General features: G+C 38.2%; 1 protein-coding gene across 1 annotated transcript; it reads left to right on the top strand.

Annotated features, from left to right (window-relative positions):
- On the top strand, positions 1-2054 carry LOC148587455 (cation/H(+) antiporter 4-like). Its single transcript, XM_088512622.1, has 3 exons — positions 1-255; positions 342-1128; positions 1867-2054. Exons 1-3 carry the CDS (start codon positions 1-3, stop codon positions 2052-2054), a joined length of 1230 nt encoding a protein of 409 aa, XP_088368748.1.
- Positions 2055-24505: the final 22451 nt, after the last annotated feature.

Genomic DNA, 24505 nt, shown 5'->3' with positions numbered 1-24505 from the left:
ATGGCAGGAAATGATCTGCTTGTGGAAGATACAATCACATATGTAAATACAAGCGGCAGGAGCTCCATAATCGACTGCACTCAGTTGCCTGGCCCCATCGATTCATTCGGCTCGTGGAACTACATTGGTTCTGGGAGTTTGTCGTTTACGTTGCCACTGCTTCAGCTGCAAATGGTTATCATTTTCACCCTCAACCAAGCCGCCCACTACGTTCTTAAGCGTCATGGACTACCCAAGTTCACCACACAACTTCTTGTATGTGCTCTCTTCCTCTTTGTTTTCCTCGTTTGAAATTGTTTGCATTCGAGGGGAGTCAATTGTGTTGGTTTTTTGTGAACCAGGTTGGCATAATCCTTGGTCCGTCTCTTTTGGGACGCTTCGGTATAATCAAAAAAGTTCTCTTCTCGTTGACAGGTCAAGAAATAATTGATATGTTTTCTCACTTCAGTTTCATACTCTTCTTCTTTTTGAGTACTGTGAAAATGGATCTAGGAATGATAAAAAGAACAGGAAGAAAAGCCATGGTTACCGGGATTGCATGCATATTGTCGCCATTGCTAATTGGGTTGTTAGTCGAAATGCAACTTGAAAGATTGTGGCCGCTAAATAAAAAAGAAGCATTTCTACTTCCATTTGTGACAATACAACATTGTGTAACTCCATTTCCGGTCCTCGTTTGCCTTCTTGAAGACCTCCAAATCCTGAATTCCGAGCTGGGCCGATTAAGCCTTTCTGCAGCAATGGTAACCGATTTGTTAAGCGTGATTATAACCGTCGTGGCCTCCTTCTCTAGAGTTAGCAGGGATTGTGGTAATACGATCGCCGCGGAAGAGTCCGGAGCTTTCATGATTTATATTATCTTCAGTATATTTGCAATACATCCAGCAATGCTTTGGATAGTCAGACAGACACCGAAAGGCAGGCCTGTCAAAGGCATCTTCATTGATGCCATCATTGTAGTTTTCCTTGGCTCCGCGTTGTTTTCTCATTTTTTTGGTCAGACTCTAATCTTTGGGCCTGTCATTCTGGGATTCGCAATACCAGACGGACCACCTTTAGGATCAGCTATTGTCAACAAGTTAAACTGCTTCACTTCAGATGTGTTTCTGCCACTCTACGTTACTACTTGTGCGATGAGGGTGGATTTCAGCCAAATCAAATTTGATAATAATTTCGTAAAAATCACCGCAGTCATCATTTTTTTGATTTTTGTGGTAAAAATGGTGGCTTGTTTGGTACCTGCCTTGTACTCCAAAATGCCCTTAAATGATGCTCTTGCACTCTCTCTATTATTGAGTTGCAAAGGTGTAGTCCAACTTTCTATCAACACATTCAATAGAGATATCGAGGTAACCATCTTTTCTCCCTATTTCTTTTCCTAGAAAATGTAATTGCCTTTCTCTTTTTGGTTCCACTACGGGGGCCTTTGATTTAATTTTTAATGATTGGCTAACTTTTGTATCCTCTTTAATTCATACCTACCATTCATTCCTTTCACATTGGTAGCATAGAGAAAAAAAAAAAAAAATTGCTTGTTGGATTTTTCTTTCGTTTCCCTCTTTCTTGATTTCAACATACAATAGTTACCCTAAATAAAATAAAAATGTAGATGTAAAGAAAAGGAACAAAGCATTATAGTAAATTATCTTTTTTGCCAATTTGATGGGTTGATATTTCATGGTTATAGAGTATTTTTTGCAAAGGTCCTATAATTAAGTATGAAAAAAATATTAATCTTCTTGAAACATCATACTATATTGGAAAATACATTTTCTAGCACATATTTTGTAGTAGTTAAAAACTGTGATTTCTTGAACAAGGTCATTAGATGGTTTTCTCTAACATTTTTGTTTTATTTAAGTGTAGGTCCTTACAGACCAGGTGTTTGCTTTGATATGTTTACACATCTTATTGGTTGCAATTTTTGTGCCACTCCTGGTGAAGTTCCTGTACGATCCTTCATGGCAATACGCAGGTTACCAGAAAAGAAATGTAATGCATTGCACACGCAACGCAGAGCTTCGAATCCTCACATGCATTCACAAGCCAGATAACATTGGTGCTATAACCAAACTACTTGAAGTCTCGTGCCCATCAAGAGAAAGGCCCCTTGCTATTTATGTTCTTCACCTTATCGAACTAATTGGTCGGACCTCTCCTATTTTTATTTCCCACCAAATGCAGAAAAAGACTGTATCTAATAGTTCATATTCCGATAATATCATTATTGCTTTCGATCGCTTTGAACAAGACAATCCAGGTTTTGTATCTGTAAACTTCTTCACATTAATCTCTCCACTGAAGTCCATGCACGAGAACATTTGCATCCTTGGATTGGACAAACTCACATCCATCATAGTATTGCCGTTCCACCGAAAATGGTCAATTGATGGTTCTATTGTTGAATCAGAGGACAATACCATGAGGACCTTAAATTGCAATGTGCTTGACCTAGCCCCCTGCTCTGTTGGCATCTTGATTGACCGTGGTCATCTAGGACAGTCAATGGTTTCATCAAATTCATCATATTCTATTGCAATGCTCTTCTTTGGAGGTAATGATGATCGAAAGGCACTTACTTTTGCCAAACGCATGGCCAATCACTCTAAAATAACTCTAACTGTGGTTCACTTTGTTTCCGCCCACAATGAAGGTGATGCCTACTGGGACGAATATTTTTTTGACTCTGAGATACTCAAGGATGTTAAGCTTAACAATACAGTTAATGAATCTGTTGAAAGAAAGCAAAGAAAATTGCTTTTGGCGGAATGAAGTCTCAGCTTCGTTCTCATTGTATATATAGGCAAAGAGTTACAATTGTAATCAAGTTTGACAAACCCAAACTTGATACAAACTAGGAGACCTAATTCAATACAAATAAGTAAAACAAATACAACTAGAACACTAAAGAGAAGAGATAAGAACAACTATAAAACAGACTCTATTGGTTCCTTAACAGCCCCCTTCAAACGAATGGGAGGGGGAGTAACCATGAGTTTGTCTCTGAGGAAAAGAAATCGAGAGGAGGTAAGGCCCTTTGTAAAGATATCAGCACATTGATCTTGAGTTGGGATGTAGCTAGCACAAAGATCTTTGTGAAGAATTTTCTCACGGATGAAGTGGTAGTCAACTTCTATATGCTTGGTACGAGCATGGTAGATGGGATTAGAAGCTAAAGCAATAGCTCCTATGTTATCACACCAGAGTACAGGAGGATCATGGAGAGAAACTTGCAATTCTTTGAGTAGCATTCGAAGCCATGAGAGTTCAGCAGCTGTAATGGCCATTGCACGATATTCAGCCTCGGTGCTAGATCTCGAGACAACAGGCTGCTTCTTGGCATGCCAAGATACTAAGTTGGAGCCGAAGAAAACACAATACCCTGTAGTGGATCTGCGATCAAGAGGATCCCCTGCCCAGTCAGAGTCACAGTATTCCTGAAGTTGAAGAGGACCTGAAGTGAAGTGAAGGCCATGATCTGGTGTGCCTTTGAGATACCTTAGAACTCTTTTAGCAGCCTTCATATGTTCTGTAGTTGGACAATGGAGAAATTGACACAATTGATTGACAGTGTAGGCTATGTCAGGTCTTGTGAGTGTGCAGTATTGTAGAGCTCCAATGATATGACGATAGGTTGTGGGATCTGGTAGAGTATCACCATCAAGCTTGGTGAGCTTCTTGCCTGAAGTGCAGGGTGCGGCATAGGGCTTTGCTCCAAGCATTTGCACACGATCAAGTAAATCAATAATGTATTTACCTTGATTTAGATGCAAGCCAGTTTTGTCACAAAGGACATGGATGCGTAGGAAGTATGAAAGGCAACCAAGATCTTTCAACTTAAATTCCATTTGAAGGCCGTGGATGAGAGTCTCCATGATAGATGAATCTGTACCTGTTACTATGATATCATCAACATATATCAGTATGTAAATATGAACAGAGCCTTGATGAAGCATAAAAAGAGAGGTATCTACTAAGGATCCAACAAAACCAAGATGGAGAAGAGCTTGTGACAATCTATGAAACCAAGCTCGTGGGGCTTGCTTTAGACCATAGAGGGCCTTTTTGAGCTTACAAACATGATCTGGAAAAGCTGCATCAACAAAACCAGTAGGCTGCTCCATGAGGACTTCTTCATTCAAGTAACCATGAAGGAAGGCATTAGAGACATCCAATTGCTTGAGGGGCCAATTGTAGTGGATTGCTAAGGATAGTAGGATCCGTATAGTGGCTGGTTTTATAACTGGACTGAAGGTTTCAGTGTAGTCAATACCATCTCTTTGTTGGAAACCCTTAGCCACTAGTCTTGCCTTGTATCTTTCAATAGTACCATCTGATTTTTCCTTTAGCCGAAAAACCCACTTATTCTTGATGATGTTTCGATGTGAAGGTCTAGGGCAGAGAGACCAAGTACCATTGTCAACTAAAGCTTGAAGTTCACTTTCCATTGCAGCAAACCATTTAGGGTTAGAAACAGCCTGAGCAAATGTGGTAGGGATAGAAGGCAACTGTGTAGCATGAAAGGATTTTAGTGGATGCTTAGTTGATTTTAAGGATAGGAATAGCTGATAGTTGGGAAAAGACTTAGGTTTGGAGTTTCCAGTCATAGATCTTGTGACAATATGAGGAGAGGCTGGTTCAGTAGGTGCAGGCAAAAGCTGAAGTAAGGATTGATCTAGGTGGGGGATAGGATCAGGGGTAGGTGGTAGTAATTCGGCAGTAGGGGTAGTCAGGGGAGTGTTTAGAATAGGTATTTGTGCTGGGGAAGGCAAGGTGATTGGGGGTGAGGTCTGAACAGTATTAGAGTCAGAATTATTCATAGAGTAAAAATGAGAATGATCAAGAACAATACCTGTAGGGGAAGGATCTGATCCGTTAGGGGATGAAGATGCTGCTCTATTCTGTGCAGGGAACACCAATTCATCAAAAATAACATGTCTAGAGACATATACACGATTGGAGATGGGATCAAGGCACTTGTAACCCTTTTGGTGGTTACAATATCCAAGGAAGATGCATTGTTTGCTTCTGAATTCCAATTTGTGTTTGGCATAGGGTCTTAAGAGAGGATAACAAGCACAACCAAAAGTTTTTAAAAAGGTGTAGTCTGGCTCCTTATTGTAGAGTTTGGTGAAAGGACTTGAATTTTGGAGAGTAGGGGTAGGCAATCTATTGATGAGATACACGGCAGTACTGACAGCTTCAACCCAGTATTTAGAAGAAAGGTGGGATTGAGCTAGGAGACTAAGACCAGATTCAATGATATGCCTATGTTTTCTTTCTGAAACTCCATTTTGTTGAGATGTATGTGGACATGTGACTCGATGAAGAACACCATGTGTTGACAGAAATTTAGTAAAGTTATGAGAGGTGTATTCACCACCCCCATCTGTTTGAAGTTGTTTAATTTTAAGGGAAAATAAATTTTCTATCAAGCACTTGAATTTAACAAAGGTTTCAAAAACATCTGATTTGAGTTTTAGAGGAAATAGCCAGGTGTATCTAGAGAAATCATCAATAAAGATAACATAACATTTGCTTCCATTGATTGAAGATAAAGGAGAAATCCATACATCACTATGAATAAGCTCCAATGGAGCAGTGGTAATACGACTTGACTCAATAAAGGGTAATTTTTTGCTCTTTCCTAATTGACATGAAACACAAATAGATTGACTCGACTTAACTGAAGACACAGGAAGGTAGTAGTTGTGAAGCAGATGCTGCAAGATTTGATGACTTGGATGCCCTAAGCGGTTGTGCCAAACTGAAGAAGACACCCTAATCCCAATTTGCACAGTAAATGCTCTGACTTTATTTTTGGTGAAGTGCTGTAGCCTTAATGGGTAGAGACCATCTTCACTTGCCCCTTGTAGGAGGATCTTCCCTGTGAGGTTGTCCTTAATCAAGAAATAGGTATCAGTTAGTTTAAAATGGCAATTATTGTCATGACAAAATTTATTTATTGAAAGTAAATTTGTTGTAGCATCAGGACAATGTAAGATATTTTTAAGATGTAGGAGTTGATTTGAGCGAAGAAAAGAGGAAGAGCCAGTGTGGGAGATACCAAGTCCATTACCATTACCTACTGCTACTGTCTCATTACCCTGATATGGTTGCTGCAGAGTTAGATTTTCCAAGTCATTAGTGATGTGAGTATTGGCTCCACTGTCAGCAAGCCATTCATCTTCATCTTGTAGATCGTTGGATTGGGAAACCATTGCAGCAAGTTCAGATGGTGGATGTCGTCCTTGGAATGAATAATCCATGCGATGAAAGCAGTCCAATGCTTGATGATTGGAGCGGCCACATATCTGACAAAGAGGTTTGTTGGATGAGAGGATGCCAGGTTGAGAATTTCTCCTTGTAGTGTAGTTATTTCTCCTTGGAGTGTAGTTGTTGGGAGAATTGCTTCTTGGAGTGTAGTTGCTAGTGCTTCCAGTAATAGTTTTTCCTTGGGAGAAAGCAGGGGTTGGGAGTATACCAGGAGATCCGTTGAAAGTCTTCTTTGAGGGATAGGAATTTCTGTAATTGGAGAAATGTTTCCTTTGGTTGTTGAATCTCTGTTTGTAACCTGGCTTCTGAGCAGTCATGGCAAAGGATTGTGGTTCATCAATGGCAGCCTGATGTTCAATGAGTTGCTCGTGTCCAAGTAATTCAGACTGAAATTCTTCAAGAGACATAGTGGTATTCTTTGTTATCATGGAGTAGGTCATGACAAAAGAATTGTAGGTGGAGCTTAATCCACCAATGATGTAGGATACAAGGTCATCATCGGTGATGGGGCTGCCGGCGATAGCTAGCTAGTCAGCCAAGGATTTTGCACTTCGAATAAAGGTAACACATGGATTATTACCTTGTCTGAGAGTCTGAAGTTGGCGTCTCAATTGAGTGACGTGAGACCTTGATGGAGAAGCATAACGAGTGGCAAGGGTATTCCATACTTGATTGGAGGTTTTACACCCATAAATAGTAGGCACAAGTGGAGCAGTTAAGGTTGCAATGAACCAACTGAGAATACATTGGTCTTTCTTTTCCCAGAGAATATATTCTGGATTTGGGACATCAGGAGTAGTTTTGTCCGGAGAAGATGGAATAAGCTTTGGTGGGCATGGCTCAGAGCCATCAACAATGCCCATCAAGCCGTTAGTTTTGAGGATGGGCTTAAATTGAAATACCCATCCGAGATAGTTGCTGTCATCGAGCTTGGATTGACAGAGATGCGCAATGTTTGGCATTGTGAAGGATAGAGCAGCGTCGCTGGATTGCGTCATGAGTGCAGTATCAAGGACACGACAAGGAGATGCGGCTATGGTCTAGTGCGGCAAGGAGAAGAACAGCAATGAGGCTGTAATTTGGTGCAGCAAGAAGAAAGAAAGTAGGTGCGGCAATCTGGTGCAGTGCGGCAATGTTGGTGCAGTACAGCAGGTGCGGCAAGAGAAAAGGTGATCTGAGGGCAGCAAGAAGAGCTGCGAATTTGCCTGGAGAAGAAGCTGATTCCGTTGAAGAAGGCCCAAAAATTTGAGAGGGTCAAGGATCTTATTGAGAGGGGTATGAACCGTAAGGCTCTGATACCATGAAAGAAAGCAAAGAAAATTGCTTTTGGCGGAATGAAGTCTCAGCTTCGTTCTCATTGTATATATAGGCAAAGAGTTACAATTGTAATCAAGTTTGACAAACCCAAACTTGATACAAACTAGGAGACCTAATTCAATACAAATAAGTAAAACAAATACAACTAGAACACTAAAGAGAAGAGATAAGAACAACTATAAAACAGACTCTATTGGTTCCTTAACATCTGTGACATACATAGAGGAGGTGGTGAAAGATGGGCCTGAGACGGCATTGATAATTCGGTGTATGGTGAAGGAATACGACCTTATTATTGTTGGTAGACGAAATGCCGTAGAGACTCCGCAGACATCAGGGCTGGCAGAATGGAGTGAATTTGCAGAGTTGGGGGTTATTGGAGACTTGCTTGCCTCATCAGATGTTAATAGTAGAACATCTGTTTTTGTGGTGCAACAACAACAAAATATATGACTTGTTGCTCGATTGGAGAGGCTAGTGGAGTTCTTATATCTTAGAGTAAATTTGGATTATCCTAAATTTAGGAATTAGATTAAATTACATAAATGAAGGGAGCTGATTAGGATTAGATTGTAAATATGAAACTAAATCCATTCATCTTCTCATGGTTGTTTATGGTTAGGTCTTTTAGGTTCTAATATGAGATGCTTGAGATGATTGGGTTTGGGAAGACTTCTGATTATATTTAGATTGTTAAGCTTATTATTATTATTATTATTATTATTATTTTGGATGAATGAAATTTTTTATTACAACACAAAGAATACAAAGTCCCCCAGTAGAGAATTACTGGATTTCGAGCTGCTAACAGCATTCACCATTCTGTCTAACTAATAACCAAAATCTCAATATTCTTGGATTTAGCCTAAACAATTACCTATACTCAACAAAACATAACAAACAAACTATAAGCAAAAACAAAACAAAAAAGGAAACAACTCAACTATGTTGAAAATTGGAAACAACATTCACTAAGAGAGAACACAAAATAGGAAGAGGAATATTCAACTTGATAAAACAACTTGTTTACATAGGTATTTATAGGATACAAATGAACTTCTAACTTCTTCACAATAATTTTATTCATTTATATCTCATATAACTCTCATGCTTGTAACGGCTATGTCAAATAACTCTTGAAAAATTAAAAGACATAACCTCTTCAACTCACTCGGTAACATATGGGAATATGAAATGAAAAGTCTCAATTAACTATTAATAAAATTAAGTTTATTATTAAACACCCCTTTACAAACTTAATTTCTTTTAGCCTCATTGACATAACATAGAATTCTTTTAACCACCTTGAAATGAGTTATGGTAGGTGACTCCATATAGCGACTAATAAGCCTAACTCCATAGAGAATATCCGGTGATCTTGTGCATGTAAAGTATCTCAAACTTTCAATTAAACTCTTGAAGATTGTTGGATCCACTCTTTTTACTTCTTCATTCTTCTTTTTAACTTCTTGTACATGATTACTCTAGATAAATATTAAAATAGCTTGTAAAGCAGCACTCAACACAAACAGATTTCATTATTTGGGTCTTTATAATAAAATAAAAAAGATTGTGTAAACATTTTATATATAATTTTTTTTGGGTACAACCTTTCATATGTATTATTTAATGATGTAGTTCTTAATGGACGCATGAAAGAAAGAATAAAATGGTTGGAAATTTGTCCGGAGTTGGCGGTCGGGAGAACTCTCCAATGCTTAATTTAATAAAGGTAAAGGATTAGAATTACTTTGAGGATGCGAGCTAAAGGGTTTATTGAGAGAATTTTTGTGTGATGATACTTGAAATGATTGAACGTCCTCTCCTTATATATGGCACCTAGTGATAGGGTAAGGCCACATCTCTGTGCTACACTTTCAGCGTTTTTTAAGCTGTTGATGTTTTGGCATGTGGACTTTTATGGGCTGGTTAGGATCCATGGCTTGGGCCTTATGGTATTGGCCCATATTGTGGGTCCTCGAATTCGCAGTTTTGACCAAAGCTAGTCGAGTGGATATATATATATATGTATATATTAAGTGCCCCCATTTCCATCTTAGACCAATTCATAAGGTTGGGTACAACTTGCAAGTGCATGAGGATAGGGTCTTGTAGGTTTTAAGACAATCTAAAGGGTTTTTGGGACCATCACTAAAAAAAAAAAAAAAAAACAAAAACAAAAACAAAAAACAAAAAAAAAAAGGTTTAGTGACATGATTATTTGGGACCTTTTTGGCCAAAAAAAGGTCCCTATTGATTTCGCAATGCTTGATTAGGGACACTTGGGACACGTCGGGTAGGATGGCGACTAGAATATAATTTTGAGGCACTTTTTAGTGAAAAACACCTTTAAAAATGGGTGTTTGAAGCAAAGCGCCCTCTTTTTAAAAATGGGGTGCTTGGCTGTGGGCAAGCATCCCTTTTTTAAAAGGGGGCGCTTGCCAGGTAATCGCCCCCTTTTTTAATAGGGGGTGCCCACTTAGGCAAGCGCCCCCTTCTGGAATTGGGGGCGTTTGCACAATTGTAAGAGCCCCTAATATTTAATACATGACAAAAAAAAAAAAAATTCCCCGTTTTAATTGTGTTTTATTTTATTTTTTCCTTTTTGAAAAACTTGATAACAAATCCAAAATTCAATATTATGAATCAAAATTTTATTCCCATCATCCGCCTCCTCATGCTTTCCGGTAAACTTCCTCTGCAAAATTGCTTCAAGGATCGATGAAAGTGCCTCCTCGTCACGTCTAAAGTACTTCTCGATTCGCATTTTCAGCTCTAAGAACAAAAAACTTACAGATTAAATCTCAAACAATTCTACTTGATCTCAAAACCCAGCAACAAAAACACAAATCCACAATGTTTCTAGAAAACCTAGAAGCCCTATAATGCACCCATCAACACAGTTTCCACAACTAAACACATAAAAGAAGATCTGGGAAGTCCATAAAGTACCCATCTAAGAACAAACAGAACAAACCCCCAAAACCTATAGTAAATTTCAAGAGATTCATGAAAAAAAAAAAAAAAAATTACCTGAAATTGTCACCAATGAAAAGAGAACAACGGACTGAGGTAGAGAAGGCTGAGCCGCTGAGAGTAGAGGGAGATCGGAACCGAGATAGTGAGATATTGTGAGAGGAGATGGTGGCGAGAGAGTGAGAGGAAAAACTGATGAAGGAGGCTGAAAGTGAGAGGAGAGGGCAGCGAGGGAGATGAAAGTGAAAGGCTGAGAAGAGAGAACTGAGAATTGAGAGAGGAAGTGAGGAAGATGACTTGCAGAGGCGATGTCGGCGTGCGTGAGAGACAGGGAGGAGCGTGAGTGAGGTTAAGGGCTAGATTGATGAAAGTGATGAATTTATACCATTTCAAGACTACTTGTTTTTGGTAAGAAATAATAGTTAAAAAATTTGTTAATGTGTAAAACGAGTTTAAAAATTGATTAAAAAACAAAAAAAATTGGGGCGCCTGTAGAAAGCGCCCCGACTTAAGGGCGCCCCTACTTAGGGTCGCTTGGTTGGCAGGCGCCCCTATTTAGGGGCGCTGGCTGGAAGCTTGTTTAAGTAATGGTATCATTAAACTTAAGATACCATTGCATGAAAGCTTGTTTAAGTCCATATATTGACTTATTTAATTTGCAAACCATGTGGTCATTTTTCCTTTATTGAGAAGCCTTCAGGTTGATGCATGTAGACTTCCTCTTCTAAACTTCTATTCATTTGGTACAACTCTAAATCATAATGAGCTATCAAATCCATAATTATTCTAATTGAGTCCTTGGATACGGGAAAGAAAGACACCTTATAATCAATGCCTAATTTCTGAGTTAAAACCTTTTGGCCATAAGTTTGGCTTTATATCGTTTGATATTGCCACGTGAGTCGTGCTTGGTCTTGAAGACTCATTTACACCGACTGTTTTATATCCTACAAGCAATTCAACGATGTCCCAGACTTTACTTTGGTCCGTTGATTTCAACTCATCATTCATGGCATCAATACATTTAACAGAATCATTACTTTCAATGGCATATGAAAATGAAATCGGATCCTTACTCGTCCCTATATCAAAATTAAATTCCTGTAAATAAACCACATAATCATTTGAAATAGCGAATCTTTGTTTTCTTTTAGAACTCCTTAATGCTATTTCTTGCGATTTTTCTATAATTGGTTCATTGGTGATAATCAATAACTTATTGTTCAAAACGCTCAAATGATTGTACAACTGTAGGAACAACTTCATTAGAAGTTATGGGTAGTGGGACTTGTACCCTAACTTCTTAAATAACTACATTTTGTGGTTTATCACTCCCACTGATTTCACCATTCTCAAGGAATCTGGCATTATCGATTTTAAGCATTTTCGTACTATATGTAGGACAGTAAAATCTATACCCTTTCGATTTTTCTGGATAACCAATATATATAGGACAGTAAATCCAATTTCCTTTCATGTGGATTGTAAATTCTAGCCTCTGCTGGACAACCCCAACCATGTAGGTGTCTTCAGTCTATTGTTCAAAAGGATATTCTGAAACTACTTTAGTATGAACTCTATTTAATAAATATAAAGTGGTCTTAAGGGCTTCCAAACACAATGAAATGGGTAAAAAGGAATTACTTAACATACTTCTAACCATATCCATTAGAGTACGATTATGCTATTTAGCTACTTCATTATGCTGAGACGTACGCCATGCTTTTCAAAGAGTTTAGCAAATGGGGCAGGCATTGACCCGATCCATCATAGTTTCCATAATACTCAGCACCTCTATCTGATTTGACAACCTTTACTCTTGTATCTAATTGTCTTTCAACCTCAGTAATGTATACCTTGAAGTCATCCATTGTTTGAGATTCTTTTATGCGACAAATAGATATAACTGTAACGTTAAAAGTCATTAATAAAAGTAATAAAATACTTTTTTCTACCAAAAAATGGTGAGTCAAAAGGACTTTTCACTAATCAGGCTATGTTTGGTTCCAACATTATGATGCAAGGTTAAAAGGCTTTTGGCAAAATGGCTATTAAGATTCAATTTATACAAAGAAGCCAAATTTAGAGAAATAGAAGGAACATGAAGTGTCTGAAAACAAATCTAGACAATAACCAATATCTAGAAACAAATGAAAAAGAAAGTCATGGATCGAAATAAAAACATAAACAGTATAACTGAGTCAATCCACAAAGTATAGGAAGGAACTTCAATGAGATGTGATTCGAAACATACACAAATTAAATGCTTACCTTTCTTTTCAAACCATGTCATAAGTTTGTGTCAATCTTTCTCAACATGCCAAAACTTTCTGCAAAAAATGGCACTTGACACTATTTTATTTCTTCTCCTGAACCTCAATTGCATAAGGATGTCCGCTAACTATAGTTGACTCCATCGTTTTTCCCCCTTTAAGCTTCTTTCTGGCTCCTTGACTTACAAGGTGAACTAGATGATATTCTTGTTGCTTAAGCCTCGCCTATTCTTAAACAAGCATACTGGCTAATTCATTTACATTTCACTTATCCGTAATAGTGTTGTAATGAATTAAAATAGCCCATACTAAGGAGGCAAGGAATTCAGGATAATATGCACAAGAAAGAACTTATCTGCATTCATCCCAAGAACCTTCAATTTAGAAGATAGATTTTTCATTTCAAGGATATGCACATGCATCCTCATATCTACCATCAAATTTTATGGTAGTACTGAATGTCACAACAAGAGTCTTATTAGCTGAATGAAAACGTTCTTCCCAGTTAGAAAATAATTAATTAATATTATTCGCTATGCTCATTCACATAAACATATTGCTCAATCTGTCAAGACTTGTATATAGTCTTTTCTTCCGCATTGGTTGAATAAATAATAGCAGACGGTTTCTCAGTCTGGAGTACCAAATCAAGATTCAGAACACCAAGGTGAAACTGAACTTGTTCAAACTAGTCTAAGAAATTCATTCCATTAAGAATCACAACAAATGAATTATGCAAATGTAGCAAAATAAGACTAATGTTTCAATTAAATAAATGCTCACTACATTAATGCTTTGAGTTATCAAACCTAAAATAATATTTCAATAAGTAGTACTACCGCAATTCACCTTTGGGTGGAAATTACGATATACTAAATATATATATGATCATTATGGTGATTCCCTTTTACCTATAAGAATAATTAATAATGCATCCGTAATTCGATAGGTTCGTTACCTTTGGGTATTCGGGTCCAACTGTTGATTAAGGATGCACATTAATTATCCTATTTTAGTTTATCAATCACTTGAAAGGTGGTGCACCTTTGGGCCAATCCAAAATATTATTGTGCTTAGAAAAATCATAAAAAATTTGCAATGTCATTATCTTAATACCTGGGATATGGGTATTAAGTTTCGAACATATGACTTGAAATCTACGAATCCTTTTAGCTGGGTCACTTTGGTGATCACCAAACTATTTCATAATATAAATCTCAATTCGAAATAATGACAATGCAAACCAAATAGTCATAATATGCCTTTTTAACATTGATTGTCATAAATATTCATGTTTATAGATAACAAAAGTAACACATGAAATAAAATAATCAATGTCTTAAAGACAACATTTACTGCCATAACATTAATTCAATTCTTTAAAGCAGCAATAAATTTGGAGCAATGTATTTGCGAATACAAAATATATTTACTTAAAACTTTTGCATCTGTCAATATTTATAATTTGCACTAAATGATATTTGTAAACTGTGCACCAAGAGTTTTGCACAATAAAAGAAAGAACTCGATTAATCATATAAAAATAAAGATATACATGTGTACACAATAAACATTGATAAGGTTTATTGTTCATACGTACACAATAAAGATGAACCAACCTTCATTGCACATAACAGCCACAAGTTCATGCTTTTAATGGTGCATATGTTATGTAATTATGCACTTTATGCAAGCCATTGTCATATATTAAATATTGATACAAAAATTCAGAATCATATATGCCAGACACGTACCAAAATGGCTTATGAATATTTTAGCAAAATGACAGAAACAATAACAACAAAATATTTATTTTATACCTTAATGATACAAACAATTAATAGCAAGTGCAATTTGTGTTATAGGGTCCCAATTCTTTATTATTCATACAATAACTCTTTTAGAAATCATAACCTAAAAGAGATCACCAATATGCCTATATGTTGGGACTTTACATGACATGCATAAATAAATACATTCCAAATTCTTTTTTTTATTTGAATCAAGCTTGATAATCTTTCATAAAATGAATCATTGACAGAGCAATTGCTCTGTTAATATAATATCTCTGATACAAGATGGACACTCCTCACTCCATACAGTATCATTGACCTGGTGAAGGGGCTATTTTTGCTAAACCGTGCGCCACCCTATTACCCTCACGATGTACATGGTTCACCTGCCACCTAGTGTAAGCATTTAAGCTTTGTTTGACATCATCAATCAGGTGTCCCACCAAACTAGTGTTCAACCCCTTTTCAAGGATAGCAGTTGTGATCAGCTTGGCATCGCCTTCAATAATGAGTTGCTGCACTCCTCTCTCCCTTCCGAATTCAGCTCCATAATAGAATGCCAAAGCCTCAGCCGCAATAGATTCCCACAAGCCCCTCTTTCTGATGCATTTTGCAGCTAAGAATTTCCCATCCTGATCAAGCAAGACTAGGCCGAAGCCCATCACTCCCTCTTTTTTATTCAAAGCCGCAACAACATTTACTTTCAACCACCCTGCTTCCGGTTTTGCCCAAATTACTTGACGTTGGGCGTGTAATGTATTTTGCTGCTGTTCTGGCTGAGTTGCTTGCTCATAATCATGCACTGCCCGTTCAGATTCTCGAACCACAGTATCTGGGTGGACAAATGTGCCTTCAAAAATCAAGGTTTTTCTGCGTTGCAAAATGCGCCTCGATGTCTCTGAAAACAGGCGCAGAAGTTCTTTCCCTCCCTTCTCATATATATCCCCTGCTACTTCAAGAAATTTTAACCCCGTTGTTAGTTCTTGTGTTGGCTTAATTCAGTTCCAAAAGGCAGATGCTACTGTTCACAAGCTCAAACACTGATATAGAATACTCAGAATCCAATCTCCACCGTTCATAATGTAGATTCATGTGTTATGAACGTCCCTGCAAAATTTCAGCTCAATCGGACCACAAACGCCCATCGATCGGAGCTGTTGATCAAGACTGGACAGGCCGGGTCCGGACCGCAATTCCCCGGGTCCGGACCTCATTTCCAGAAACTAAAATCTTGCTCCGCAAAGCCGTGTCCGGACCGCCCATTAACATGTCCAGACACCCCGTAAGTTTTAGGCCCAAAAACGTGATTTTAAGTGGGTTAGGTCTAGGGTTTTGTCTGGGGTATATATACATCATTATAGAAGAGAGAAGTGCGAATTTTCACCCCAAGAGTGTTCGTGTAAGGCTGTGCTTGAGTGATTATTTTGTTGTGAGCCAAATTGATTCCTCTTAGAGGATTTTTGTTAGTATTGATTGTGTGCTTAATTGAAGTCTATCGGAAGGGTCCGATAAAGGAGAATCACGTTGAAGAAGATTGTGAGCGAGGAAACAAGTTGGAGGCTTATCGATCTTACAGAGTCAAGGTCTTGCAAAGGGTTGTAAGTGTTCCTAGTGTCTGTAATCTCTGGATAATCTTTTGATAGTGATTTCTTGGGTTTGGCTGCCCCGGAGAGGTTTTACTTTTAAAACGTTTTTTAAAAGGTTTCCTCTTCGTAACCAAAATATCTATGTCTGCCTCTTTATTGCTTTATATATTTTGGGTGATTGAATTGTTTATTGCTTCATAATATTAATTCCGCATAAATTGTGATAAACAAGCTTTTGGAGTCGACATAGCATTTTTCACCTATGATGCTGCATTTCTGGAAAAGCTTGTGACTTGCTCCCCATACATCTCTCGACGTAGGACATTCCCATAAAGCATGGGACGTGGTTTCAACATCCAAATTACAAATGGGACACATAGGATCCTCAATAACCCTTCTCCTCAGTAGATTGTCTTTAGTCGGTAAGATATTTTCACAGGCCCGCCACATAAAATTTTTAACCACATTAGGAGCTTGCAGATTCCAGATCCCCTGCCATAAAACATTTTGCCCCTTTCTATTGGAGCTCTCAGATTGAAGGCTATTTTCTTGTTCTTTTAACATATGGTAAGCACTCCTTACTGAAAATTTCCCATTTTGAGTCCCTCTCCATACCAATTTGTCCGGCTGACCTTGGCAGCTGAATGGGACTGCTTGTATAGCCAGTTGATCCTCTGTATTGAATAAATCCCTTAGCAGATTTGCGTTCCAAGCCTGCTCCTCATAGTCAATAAGTTCCTTCACTTTTGCTTCCAAATCCAACAACCTTGGCGGTGAAGTCACCATGAAAGTGGATGGATTGTGAATCCATTTATCACCCCATATCCGGTCTTTAGAGCCATCCCCGACTCTCTAAATCAACCCATCATTAATTACTTTGCATACACCTTGAATGCCTCGCCAAGCGAAAGAAGGTTTATGCCCCAATTGTGCCTCCAAGATTGTACACTCGGAATAATATTTTGCTTTGAATATTCGCGCCATCAAGCTGTCCGGATTTGTCCATATCCACCAACATTGCTTGGCCAATAGAGCTTGATTAAAAAGAGTGAGATCCTGAAACCCCATACCACCTTGTGATTTTGCCACTCCAAGCTTCTCCCAACTCATCCAATGTGTACGTTTCTCATTTGATTTGTTTCCCCACCAAAACTTCTTCATCATGGAATTAATGTCGTTGCATAAAGCCTTCGGTAGATGAAACACACTCATGCTCTATGTCGGGATCGCTTGAATCGCCGCCTTTAATAAAATCTCCTTTCTGGCTTGGGAGAGGAAATTCAGTTTCCAATTTTGCAATCTCTTCCACACCCGGGTCTTGATGCTTTGGAACTCCACCGTTTTAGATCTTCCGACTAGCGCAGGTAATCCCAAATAAGTATCAAACCGCTACGTTTCCGGAATTCTAGCTACTTCTAGAATTTTTTTTCTTCACATGCGCCTTTGTATTTCTACTAAAGAAAATAGCAGTTTTCTCCTTATTCAACCTTTGGCCTGATGCATGAGCATAGATATCCAAAAATTTTGTTATCCGGTTCCAGTGCTTCAAATCAGCCCTACAAAACAGTAAACTGTCATCCGCAAAAAATAGGTGATTGATCTTAGGGCCTCTTTTGGAAGTAGGCACCCCATCAATATACCCATTTTTCTCCGCCTTAGAAAGGAGAGAGCTTAAAGCCTCCGCACAAAGTAAGAACAAATAGGGTGATATAGGGTCTCCTTGCCTTAAACCCCTTGAAGGAGATATATGGCCCACCAGATTACCATTCACCAAAATTGCGTAGGTGATCGAACGAACACACATCATAATGAGGTTAATCCACCTCTCGGTGAAACCCATTCTTCTCATAATCGCCTCTAGAAAATCTCATTCCACCTGATCATACGCCTTACTCATGTCTAATTTTATGGCCATATACCCCTCCTTACCCCACATACGAGTGTGCATAGAATGCAGCGTTTCGTAGGCAGCCAAAATATTATCCGAGATCAACCTTCCCGGAGTAAAAGCGCTTTGGTTCAAAGAAATCAGGTTTGGTAAAATCACCTTTAGTCTATTAGCAAGGACTTTAGATATAATCTTGTAAAATACGTTGCATAGACTAATAGGCCTAAACTCCGTCACCCTTTTAGGATTAGGAATTTTTGGTATAAGTGCAATATGTGTAAAATTAAGCTCCCTTGCAATAAAACCCGAATTTAAAATTGCTAGAACAGATTGGCATACCTCCTCACCCACCACCTCCCAGTTGTCAAGATAGAAGCCTGCAGAAAACCCATCAGGACCCGAGGCTTTGTAGGGTGACATTTGTTTCAAAGCTGTCGATATTTCTTCCACAGAAAATTCTTTCATCAATTCGTCATTCATTTCCGGGGACACACAACACTCAAGGGCTTCCAAACATGGGTCTGGAAGAGTGTCAGTTTTTGAGAAGAATAAGGATTGATAATAGTTAATAAAAGCTTGCTCCACATCATCTTTGGACTCCCAAGACCGCCCCTGCTCATCAAGAATACTCTCAATGGAATTCCTTTGTTTTCTTTGAGTAGCACTAGCGTGAAAATATTTTGTATTTTTGTCTCCCTCCTTAAGCCATGCTTCCTTTGATTTTTGTTTCCATTTAATTTCTTCTTTTTCTAATAAAGACTGCAGCTCTTTTTGGAGACCCATAATTTTTTCCTTCTCCACTACCCCGGGCCCATGCTGGAGTGCTTTTAATTTTTGAGTTTTAGAACTCAATTCCTTCTCTGCATCCCCCATTTCCTTCTTACGCCATTTTAGGAGACCAGTTGTGCACTTGTCCAATTTGCACTTTATGTTTGTCCGCTTGTCTTCATTTCTGAATTTTTCCTTCCAGACCTTCTTTACCACGTCTTTGGACCCTTTCTCCTTTGCCCAATGAGCCTCATATCGAAACAACTTTACCCTTCTCCCATTCTGACCGAATCGGTTGTAAGAGAACACAAGAGGCAAATGGTCTGAATTAATGATGGCTTCACATGAAATTTTTACTGCAGTGTGTATTTCACACCATTCAGCATTTGCAGCCACCCTATCCAACCTGGCTTGGATAAAATCTTCTCCCTGTTGCCTATTATTCCATGTGAAACGCGCCCCATTGCATCCAAGATCCGACAATCCACAATAAGATAGTGTATCCCGGAAGGCCTCCATTTGACCCACTGCCCGTTCATCTCCTCCCATTTTTTCAGCCCGTTCCATTATCTCATTAAAATCCCCAAAACAGACCCACGGCTTAGGCCCAAAACTAGCTAAATGGCGCAAAAGAGCCCATGCTTCGTGTCTCTTATGGGATTCTGGGTTTCCGTAGAAGCCCGTTAATTTCCAACATTCCCCCCCATTTTTCGGAGTAATAACCGCGTTTATATGTCTTTGACTATAGTTTTGGATTTCAAGGTCCAAATCATCCTTCCACAACAGAGCTAACCCTCCACTTCGGCCCATACAGTCAACAACAAAACAGTTTCGAAAACCCACCCTATTTCTGATTTTCTCCATCTTTTCTCGCCGAACCTTGGTTTCCATAAGGAAAACCAAGTTGGGTCTCTTAACTTTGCACAACCGACAAAGTTCACGAACTGTCCGTGGGTTCCCAAGCCCCGGGCAGTTCCAGCTTAGCGAAGTCATTGCGGTCGGCAATGCTGTGAAACAGCACCCGCCAATCCCGATCCAATAAAATTGTTTTCCGAATTTTTCTGCAGCTCCCTAGTCGGTTCACTTTGTCTTCCTCTCTTCGGGCCTGAGATCCCCCCATCAGTGATTACTTCCTTTGGCTGTCTTTTACGAGTTTCTGGCTGGTTCTGAGCATAGCACGACATGGTCAGGTTTGGTTTTGCCCTTGGCATGGGATTGCATGCAAACCTCATCAGTTTTGCTTCCAACCGTAGGCCCGCCAGACCCACTTTCATTGTTAACCGCCCCACCTGGCCCATTCATCGCCTTATTTACCCACGTGTTCTCCCTCAGCTCCTTCTCATTAATACTTGCGGTTTTTCCACTTTCCTCATATGTTCCACATTGACACCTTAATTTGCTAAGAAAATCCCCTCCAGCTGCCACCTTAAATGCACGATCTCCATCAATTTTTTTCTCCCCTCCAGCTGCCACCTTAAATGCACGATCTCCATCAATGTTTTTCTCCCCTCCAGCTGCCACCTTAAATGCACAATCTCCATCAATAGTTCTCCCCTTTTCCATTGGTATTTCATTAAGGGGAGATGGAGTATGGTTGGCGTGATTCTCTCCTGAAAATCCTCCCATCATTCCCGAATTTTCGCCCATCTTTCCTCTCCCCGTAACGTCTCCTTCTTCCTGAAACGGACGGGAAGAACTCTGCCGGTTCCCATCGTCGCTTGACTGCACTCTGTCACCGTTGAAACCATGACTGCCGGAAACACCCCAACTGTTACTCCCTTTGTTTCTCCTTTCTCTAGTATGATAACTCCTCTCCATATCCCGGAAACGACCTCCCCCAAATTCTCCCCATCCTCCTCGCCGGCGTCTTTCTCTTTCCCGGCGTCTTTGAGGCGATTCTGCTCGCAGCCAGGGCCCGTAATCAGTGCTCTCCCCTCTTACCGATGAGCTCTTTCTATTCAGACATCCTGCCTTCCCATGACCGATACAGCCACAATGGAAGCAGTAAATGGGTAGACGTTCGTACTGAAAAACTACACGTACCGATTCCCCTGCACCTTCAACATTCTTCCCTGGGACAACGGTTTTTTAAGGTCAATCCGAATTCTGACCCGAAGATACTCACCCCATCCAATGTCCTGCTCGTCTGTATCTACTTCTTCCACAATGCCCATAGATGCTCCAATCTGAAATCCAACTTCCTTACACATGCAAGCCAGAGGCAAATTGATCATTCTCACCCAGAAAGCAACTTTGTCAAAGTCGATCTCTGCAGGTGGCGTCACCCCATCAAAGTCTTCCACCGCAAATAAACTCCCTTCAAAGATCCAAGGTCTCCCTTCCAAAACTCTTTATTTGTCCCATGAATGCTCAAATTCGATTAGGAACAAATTGTCCCCCAGAACTTTAAACAATAAAGAGCATGTAGGCCTCCACCCCTTGACTATTTTTGATTTGATTATTTCCTTACTCACCAATCTTTCAGACACCCGTTTTCCCACCAAACACGATTGACCCCGATTCACAGAATTAACCAATGAATGGGGTTGAATCTCCATCTCTACACCTTCCTCGTCAGATAGTGAGAAACTCCCCCACATCTTCGTAAGATCGTCAGCCATTCTCCACAGAAATTGCCCCACAGACTATCAAACCTTGGGGTTTGATTTACTTCTCCTCTAGAGTTTAGAAGCTAGAGAGAAAAAATCTCCCTCCCCCTTCTATTGTGTGGACATGTCAAAAAATCAATGTATTATAATTATAGAAACCTCATCTTAGCATCTAGTCATTTTAATTTTGCATATGCAAGTAACAAATACAAAACATCACATTTGCATGGGCAAAAATAAATTACGATAGATACAGATTTGATTAAAAGGTTAATAATATATATTTAACATATTTCTTAATGGAAAATCATGAAAGTTATAACTCACGCTATGATACCACATGTAAAACATAAAATTGACATAACATGCTATAACTTCCAAGATGTTAACTATCATGAATTTCACAATAAATTAATAAAAAGAAACATATCAGAATCCATTGCTTCTTTAATTCTTCTTTCTTTCAAAAAAAAAAAAAAAATTCTTCTTTGAAAGCCTAAACACCAAAAATTGGTTTCTCTCGCTTGACCCACTTAAGGTACACAAAGATGAAGGAAATTCAGTACATTTATAGGGCATAGAGAGGGCCGGTTTCCTTTATTCCTTTATAACTAAACTTTCCATCAAAGTAAGAGTTAATCCAATAGAAAACCACTTTTCTTAATTAATTAACCAACAGTTTATTAAAGATTATGATTAAATAATCTCATAACTTAAGGAGTCTAATAAATACTCATATGTGCCATGTCATATGGGACATTAAATTCTTACAACTTTTACATCGTTCTCATCTTCCCACTTTGGACACTGCCATCTTTGAACTTGTCCGAGCCGAGGCTAGATCGCAGACTATGCGCTCTCAGCTCAGTCATACAGTGTTGGCTATGCCATCATCTGGTTCTTCATCATTCCAGCGAGAGCATTTTGACAAGGCAGGTAGTACTCCTTAACACAAATGAATGGAGTTTATTAGGATTAGATTGGATTTGAATAAATTCAAATTCTTTCTAACATTATCCTTCTGACCTTTTTGGATATGAAGCTAAATCCATTCATCTTCTCATGGTTGTTTATTGTTAGGTCTTTTAGGTTGTAATATGAGAGGTATGAGATCAATGGGTTTGGGAGAACTTTTGACTATATTTAGATTGTGAAGCTTATTATCATGATTGTACTTCTGACTATATTTAGATTGTAAAGCTTTTAATTGTTATTATTATTGATGAATAGACTTTTTTTTTATTATTGATACAAAGTCCCCTAGCAATGAATTACTGGATCTCAGGCTGCTAAAAAAACTATACATCCAAAATCTCAATCTCCTTGGATTTAGCCTAAACAACCCACCTATACTCAACAAAACAGAACAATCAAGCTAAAAGCAACAAGAAAACAAAAAGGAAACAACCCAAGAATACATCAACAGACAGACAGCAACAACTACTATACAACATCAGGAGAAATGACATCATCTATACATCTTGCTTCCCCTCCCAGAAAAACAGAGTGAATTTAGAGCTAGTTCCTCACAACACCACAACCAAAAAAAAAGAGCATCCCAGAACTTTCTCTTGAACCATTTGTGAAGCTTATCATTATCAACTTCCAAAATAAGAAGCATATATAGTGTTTTGTGAATTATACAGTTTTTTTTTTTTTTTTTTTTTTTTTTTTTTTTTTTTTTCAATGACTGATCCATATTTTGCGTGGGGAATCTGTACCTACATAAATAAATAAATAATTATATAGGTCATCTTTGTGTGCGTTGCGTGCCCACCTTTATGTAAAATAAAAAAAGCGGACAAGTCTTCAACTTAATTTCCTTTCAAACTATGTAATAAGTCATAACTGTATACATAAAAACTTATTGATTTTCAAATTTTAAACTTACAATATAAATAAACTAGCTAAAAAAAAAAATTAATAGAATTAATATAGGATATGATTCTAATATGCATTTTTAAAAGAGAAATGATTCACGTCAATATTTTTCGGTCCCATTTTTTTTTTTTTCTCATCTCATCTTACAAATTCAATATATCAATCATTAGATTTGTGGAATTATGTGGACTCCACACAAATTCAATAATAAATTCATCAATTCAGTTTGAAGATAGTTAAAAATGAATGAATACTATCATTTCTATTTTTAAAATACATGTGAAACTCTCACAATTGAAAGTGTGTGTAGTATTATTCATTAATGTAAGTAGGGGTGAAAGGCGGTTATAGTCGGCAGTTATTGGCTAACCGCTAACTGTAACTGCCTAAGTAGTTAGTAAAATTCACTAACCGCCTATGCAATCCGCCTAATGTGGTTTATTGGCATTAGCAGTTAATAACCTCAATAACCACTAACCGTTTTTTAAAGAAAAATAAATTAAAAAAGTTCATTTTTTTTTTTTAAAAAAAAAGACGATGTTTATATGGTAATATGATAATTCTCTACTACACGACATCATTTCTAAATTTATATATATATAAACACAAAAATGACGCCGTTTCATGTATTTTTTTATATAGTTTTATATATACAAATAGGGATAAATGCAAAATTGGTCCATGTGGTTGGCCTAAATTACAAATTACTCCCTGTGTTATAAAAAATAATTTATAGGTCGTTGTAGTTGGCCAAAATTACAAATCATTACATGTATAAAAAAATAATTGATAAGTCCTCAGGGTAGGCCAAAATAATAGTTTCCTTGCTAAAATCAATTTCCGTTAAGTAACACATTATACTACTACAGTAAATTAACCTAATCTCTTCTATCCTTAAAATTTTACTCAGTGTGTAAGCCTCATTCATTTTCATCTTCCTCGCCACGATTTGGAAGCATTTTGAGAGAATTTGATCGTCGTGTTTTGTGAAGTGGTTGAAGAAGATGAAGATAATGGAGGATTACGCATGGGGTAAAATTTTGGGGAAATAAGAGATTATTTTAATTTACTATAGCAATATTATGTTAATTTAATGTAGCAGTATGATGTGAAGTGAAGGCTGATGTGTAATCTTAGC

Source organism: Corylus avellana, chromosome 2 (genome assembly GCF_965113065.1).
Source record: "Corylus avellana chromosome 2, dhCorAvel1.hap1.2, whole genome shotgun sequence".
Lineage (NCBI taxonomy): Eukaryota > Viridiplantae > Streptophyta > Magnoliopsida > Fagales > Betulaceae > Corylus > Corylus avellana.
The sequence above is the reverse complement of the archived record's forward strand: the minus strand, read 5'-3'. Positions and strand labels throughout refer to the sequence as shown.